This window comes from Rhinatrema bivittatum, unplaced genomic scaffold (genome assembly GCF_901001135.1).
Source record: "Rhinatrema bivittatum unplaced genomic scaffold, aRhiBiv1.1, whole genome shotgun sequence".
Classification (NCBI taxonomy): Eukaryota; Metazoa; Chordata; class Amphibia; order Gymnophiona; family Rhinatrematidae; genus Rhinatrema; species Rhinatrema bivittatum.
The window spans coordinates 7,082-13,835 of record NW_021820461.1 but is presented as its reverse complement, the minus strand read 5'-3'; the positions used below and the strand labels follow the sequence as shown (position 1 = coordinate 13,835).

The following is a 6,754-nucleotide window of genomic DNA, read 5'->3' as shown; positions in this document are numbered from 1 at the left end:
GGGGCAGCTGAATCGAGCCAGGAAAGGCTGACATTCGGTTTTTTGCCCTCAGACCAGGCGTCTGCCTTCTGCGAAACCCGGACCCTGCGGCACGAGCGAGCCTGCGTGGTGGGGGAGGGGAGGGCCAGGGATCGCGTCCTGCCCTCCGATCGTTTCCAGATGTGCCGCAGACTCCAGGACCCCCACCCCCCCCCCCCCCCCGGTTCCAGGGACTCGCAACAATTTCGTGGTCTTGCAGGTGTCTGCGCGCACGACGCGCGCGTCCCGCGGAGGGCGGCCGTTTCGCGGCCTTTAAATTTTTTTTTTTTTTTTTGGTGGGGACTCTCAGGTTGACATCCACGTCTCGCCGCCCCCCCCCCCCCCCCCCCCGCCACACACACACACACACACTCCCTGCCCGGGCCTGGAGTGCCGCTTTTTTTTTGTACGCACGGCCCACAGCTCGTTCTCTGACGATAAAAGCCAAGCTGCCTTCCTTTCTCTCTCAGAAAAACATTTTAATAGCTAAAGATACACTTATAGAAATGGGCAACAAACTGTGGCTGTACATATATATATATATATATATATATAATACACACACACACATACGCATTATTTTTATACACACGACAGACAACATTGTTCTCCGTGGCGCTTCCGCCCCCCTCAGTTCATTTTAATCACAATCTGTTCGGAGAAGAGTCTCTTCAGCTGGGCCACCTCGGCAGAGAGGGTGGCCAGCTGGTTCCTCAGTGCCACGTTCTCCGACTGGTAGGCGGTGTCCTGCGGGGCGGGGGCGCTCGCCGGGGCGCAGGCCCTGGGAACGTCCTCCGCCGGGCGGAACTGCCAGGGGCTCCTCCGCTCCTCCGGCGACCTCCAGGCCGGAGAGAGCACCCTGCCGCCGGCGCCCCGCTCCCCCCCCGGGGAGGGAGGGCGGGACGCGCCGGCGTAGCAGCCCCTTCCCGGGCAGTTGTCCGCGGGGGCCGGGCCCTCCCTCGCCTGCTCGGCCTCCGGGGAGAACTTGAAGCGGAGCTTGCAGGGCAGGCTCCTCACGGCCCCCGGGGAGTCGTAGCGCTGGCAGCGGGCGCCGTCGCCGGGCAGCGCGCCGCCGGCCTCGCGGTCCACGTCCATGCCCAGGCAGAGGGGCCCCTCGAAGCAGGGGTCCTCCTGGCGGGGGGAGAACTTCCCCTGCTCGCCGGCCCGCTCCTCGAAGAAGACGGGGCTGCCCACGCTGGAGCTGCCGGGGGTGGAGAAGCCGGAGTCCTCCGAGAAGCCGGCGGGCTCCAGGGGGCGGCCGTAGGGGTGCTGGGGAAGGGGCAGGTCCCCGCCGTCCCCCGGCGAGGCCGGGAAGCTCCCGGCGTGGAACCCGGCCTGGTGGGGCCCCGGGAAACGCTGCGGGGAAGGGGCGGCGGCCGCGGGGGGGAGGGCCGGGGGCTCGGCCGGGTCCTTGATCAGCCCGAAGCGGAACCTGAGGGCCAGCAGTTCGGCCTTCAGCCGGGCGTTCTCCTCCAGCAGGGCGATGACCCTGTTCTCCAGGACCAGGTCGTTGACGCGGCGCTTCTCCCGGGAGCGCTTGGCCGCCTCGTTGTTCTTCCGCCTCTTGTCCCAGTAGCCGTCGTCCTTCTTCTCCTCCGGCATGAACTCCCGCTTGCGTCGCAGGCTGCTGGCCGCCTCCTGCTTGCTCGCCGTGCTCTGCCCCAGCAGGGAGCGCGCCAGCATGCTGTTGGTGGTCAGCAAGGAGACGGCCTCCTCGGTGAAGGAGCTCACCGCCGGGGGGCAGAGGTCGTAGGGGGCCTGCAAAGGTGCGGGGCAGTCCTGCTGCATCTCCTGCAGGGCGTCGGGGGGCAAGGGGGCGCTCATACCGTCCCGGACGCTGCGCTGGAGAGGGTGAGCTGGGCGTCCAGCTTCTGTATCACCACTTCACCTGCTGAGGACAAAGAAGAAAAGCAGAAGTCAAATCAACTGAAAATCCACAGCCTGAGGCAGCGACAAGAACTTTTGTACCTGGGTCACACTATGCCTGACAATCCACAGCCTGAGGCGGCGACGGGGACTCTCTGGTGCCTGGGCCACACTATCCCTGACAATCCACAGCCTGAGGCAGTGAAGCAGACTTTCTCCAATATGTTGCAACCCACAATGAGTGAATTATGTATTTGGAAAGGCGGGCTGTAAACCCAAGGAATACATACTAAACAATATTGTGATGATGCCCCCTGAGCTGTGCAGTAAAGGCAGAATAAAGACCTAACCAGAGATGAATAAATAAGGTGAGGCAGGGAGCAGAGAGAGAGGGGGACTTTCTGTACACAGAAGCTGTTTCACACAGTCCTAGGAAACGGGACGTTGGCTGGAACATCTCCTCGCCAGGCTTGTCCCGTCCCGTCCTGCCACCTCCACCTCCCCTTCAGTTGCCGCTAGGGTCGCTGGTCCCGGGCTCTCTCTCACCGCCTACACTGAGCAGCGTTTCCAATTTCCCCCTAAAAAAAAGACGAACTATATCCCCCCCCACTCCCCCCCCCCCCAGGAAAGCCTGGGGTGCCCGGGAGAGGTAAGCTGCACCTGGGCTAGGGGACAAGGGGCGCTCAAGGACCGGCGTCCGTTTCCTCCCGCCGCGGGCGATATTACGCGCGCACGGCGTCCGACTGCGAGCCCCGGCCGGAAGGGGAAGTGTAGACCGGCGATCTCTCCCTTAGAGCGGAAGGGTTCCCCGGAAAGGCTCCAGGGGCGTCAGAGGCAGCCCAGCCGGGTCCCGGTCTCCCCGGACCCGAGCCGGGACTTCTGGCTCCTCCGTGACGGGAAGGGGGGAAACACCCCCCCCCCCCGGGGAGTGACTTGGCCCGTCTCTGGTGACTGTCGCTTTAAATCTGAGACCCCTGCAATGCCGGCTTGGCACCTCGCGCCTCTCTCTCCGCAGGCTGGGAGCCGCCGCAGCCAGGGCTGGCGCGAGGAGCTGGGTGACATCACCACGGGGATGCCCAGTCGTGACGCGCAGGAAAGATGAATGGGGGGGTTTAGCAGCCAGCGGCACCAAACCTCAAACGTAATCGCCGGGCAGCCCCGTTCGGCAGTGCTCCACGCCGGCTCGCGCATTACAGCTTGCAAAGGGCCTTTGCCCGGGTAAAACAGACACGGCCCGTTCTGTGAGTAACCTTACGGGCGTTTGTCGCGTCTGTGCAGGACTTTACCCGGTCTCAGGGGAGGTGTCCCCGGGAGAAGGGTTCAAACTCGTGCACATGCTTTCACATTTTCAAAAGTATGTGCAAAACATTTAGCAGACCCTCACACACAGCTCTGCCAATGCACCTCACTCCTACCCTGCAGCACCCCCTGCTATTCCAGTACTGAGACCCTCACACACACACAGCTCTGCCAATGCACCTCACTCCTGTCCTGCAGCACCCCCTGCTATTCCAGTACTGAGACCCTCACACACAGCTCTGCCAATGCACCTCACTCCTGCCCTGCAGCACCCCCTGCTATTCCAGTACTGAGACCCTCACACACAGCTCTGCCAATGCACCTCACTCCTACCCTGCAGCACCCCCTGCTATTCCAGTACTGAGACCCTCACACACACACAGCTCTGCCAATGCATCTCACTCCTACCCTGCAGCACCTCCTGCTATTCCAGTACTGAGACCCTCACACACAGCTCTGCCAATGCACCTCACTCCTGCCCTGCAGCACCCCCTGCTATTCCAGTACTGAGACCCTCACACACAGCTCTGCCAATGCACCTCACTCCTACCCTGCAGCACCCCCTGCTATTCCAGTACTGAGACCCTCACACACAGCTCTGCCAATGCACCTCACTCCTACCCTGCAGCACCCCCTGCTATTCCAGTACTGAGACCCGCACACACAGCTCTGCCAATGCACCTCACTCCTGCCCTGCAGCACCCCCTGCTATTCCAGTACTGAGACCCTCACACACAGCTCTGCCAATGCACCTCACTCCTGCCCTGCAGCACCTCCTGCTATTCCAGTACTGAGACCCTCACACACAGCTCTGCCAATGCACCTCACTCCTGTCCTGCAGCACCTCCTGCTATTCCAGTACTGAGACCCTCACACACAGCTCTGCCAATGCACCTCACTCCTACCCTGCAGCACCCCCTGCTATTCCAGTACTGAGACCCTCACACACAGCTCTGCCAATGCACCTCACTCCTGACGTGTTTAAGTAGAGGGCTATATAAGTACCATCTATATGGAGTCTCCCACCTTTCCTGGAGTGAGAGTGTTACCTCATAGCCTATGGCTGTATCAGGTCCTCACCCCTGCTTCTTTACTGACAAGCTGCCTCTTGTACCTCTCACTACTCTGCCTATGGAGTGTCACATTCACTCTCTGCTGCCAGCTAAGAATTCACGTGAAAAACCAGAGAAGAGAGAAATCAGATTACAGACAAATGCAAAAGTGCACTCGGATCCGCCTGAAATGCACAGAGGGAAAGAGAGCGAGAGAAGGAACAAAGAGCCAGAGAGACAAAGAGTGGGGAAGGCGTGCGCTGACATTTGCAGCCTCCTGCTCTCCCGGCATTTTGAATCTCTGCTGCCTTCCAGCCGGGCTCCTCGCAGAGAGAGAGAGGCTGCCAGAGCAGGGCCGGTGTATTCCTGGAAGGAAACCCAGCAGGAGGGGCTCCTGACTGCCCGCACAGCCAGCCTGATGCATCTCCTCTGGGTGCAATGCACAGGGAACCGGCGCCGCTTACCTTGCAGCCGGGCGTCCGAGGTTGCAGCTCCGGGTGTGTGAGTGTGTGTCTCTCTCTCTCTCTCTCTGTGTATATATGTGTGTGAGTGTGTGTGTGTCTCTCTCTCTCTCTCTATGTGTATATATATGTGTGTGTGTGTCTCTCTCTCTCTATGTGTATATATGTGTGTGTGTGTCTCTCTCTGTGTATATATGTGTGAGTGTGTGTCTCTCTCTCTCTATGTGTATATATGTGTGTGTGTGTCTCTCTCTGTGTATATATGTGTGAGTGTGTGTGTGTGTGTGCGAGCACTGCCTGTGCGGCGGGCACGTCCTGTACTGTACTGTGTCAGCAGCGCTCTCCCCTCCCACCGCCCTCCTCTGGCAGCCTCTCCCACCTCCAGACCCCGTCTGCCTCCGGCTGCCAGCAGAGTTCAACTCAGGCTCTGCCTTCACCTAAGGTAACCCCGGGCCGAGCCCTGCTGGCAGTCACAGCGCTGCTGAGGCCCCCCCCCCCCCCCCCGGGGAAGGGGATGGCAGCCGGAGCCCTGGTGCACGCTGGGACTTGTGGTTCCCAATATCTGTGCGGGGGCGGGGGCTGGGGGGGGGGCTCATGATTGAGTGCCCGCTTTCCCAATGCACGCCCGTCCACCACTCCCGGGCGGGTGGTGTAGTAGGGCTAATGAGCCGCCAGCGGAGGTTGTGCATGCCTAGCGCCTCCTCGCCGTCGGGTGCCCAGGAGAAGCGGCTGTGCGCAGGTTAGGGGGGAAACGGACGCCGGGGGTTAAAATTTACGGACGAGCGTGCAAAATGCGCGACCGAGCACGGGTGAACCCGTGCGCCAGCCTGAGCGTGCAGTCTGGGAGGGAAGGGGGGGGGGGGGAACCAGGGCTAGCCCAGCTGGTTTCTCCCTGCTTGCCGTGCCCACCTGATGATGGCTGCCCCTTGCTTCTCCGGGCCCATCAAACCGAAGAAGGGGAACCCGTAATAAGAACACCGCCACAGGACCGACTCTCTTACTCCTCTCCAAAGCGCTGAGGATGATATCCCCCAGCTGCCGGCCCCTGCCACGCTCTCAGATTTGGGGGGACCCTTTTTCTAGGTCCGAGGGTCGTTTGCCTCGTTAAAATAAAAGCTGAAATCTTGAAAGCTCCCCTTGCATTTTGGCTGTGGTAGGGAGGCGAGAGAGATGCCCTGCAGAACAGACGGAGGAGTGGGGTCTAACAGAGAGCTGGGGACAGGCTGTCCTCAGCCCACGTACAAACACGGGACTGTGCCCTGCGCCTCCGCAGTCACCAACCTTTCACTGCCTGCCCACGAATCAAGCTTTTCTCCCCCCCCCCTGCTGAAAAGGTCAATGCAGACCCTCCCCCCTCTGTACTTGGGGATTATTGCGCAACCTCTTCCCTGCCAGGTCTAACAGAGGTAATAAAGCAATTAAACCCATTTCTTGGACGATAATCCCGTAGGAGGCTCAATAATATCACTTCCGGTTCTGAAAATGTTTCGGACCAGAGGATGAGGCTCCTGCTTCTTTCCCGCCCCGGGGAATTTGACCCGGGGAATGGAGTTATGCCTTGGTCGCGGCCCGCTCCTGATACCCTGAGCTAACGAGATCCATATCTCTCTCTCTCTCTCTCTCTCTGGCCCGGGAGATGCCAGGATAACGGGGAACCGCGCGCCATCCTGTCCGTGGGATTGGAGCCAGCGAGTCAGAATTGCTTCGGCACGCCGTCAGCTCAGGGATGCCTCGGGTGTCGGCACTGTTTGCATCCCCCCCCCCCCCCACACACACACACGCACACACACTCCCCTTTTTAACATCGATTTCTCCCCTCTGTGAGATTCCTTGCTGGCTTGGGTGGGGCGCACGAGACCTACGCCGATGAAATTCAGGTCTTCCTAGCCATCTGGCCTACTTGGCCGGAAGCATTAGGACTCGCGACCACCTGCCCGAAGACCCTTGCACGCTGGCTGTCCCAATATAGAAACATAGAAATGACGGCAGAAGAAGACCAAACGGCCCATCCAGTCTGCCCAGCAAGCTTCACACTTATTTTTTTCATACTTTTCTGTT

The 6,754-nt window shown here is 60.3% G+C and overlaps 1 protein-coding gene across 2 annotated transcripts; it reads right to left on the bottom strand.

The window, feature by feature from the left end:
• Positions 1 to 488: 488 nt before the first annotated feature.
• Positions 489 to 4,845, bottom strand: LOC115081637. 2 transcript variants are annotated; one of them, XM_029586060.1, is made up of 2 exons: positions 4,700 to 4,845; positions 489 to 1,909 (listed from the first exon to the last, which is right to left on the bottom strand). In XM_029586060.1, the coding sequence occupies exon 2, from the start codon at positions 1,840 to 1,842 to the stop codon at positions 649 to 651; it is 1,194 nt and encodes a 397-aa protein (XP_029441920.1). In that variant the 5' UTR covers positions 1,843 to 1,909; positions 4,700 to 4,845; the 3' UTR covers positions 489 to 648. The 2 variants fall into 2 exon arrangements, with proteins under 2 accessions (XP_029441920.1, XP_029441921.1); XM_029586061.1 differs by having other exon boundaries at positions 489 to 1,906.
• Between the last annotated feature and the right edge of the window lie 1,909 nt (positions 4,846 to 6,754).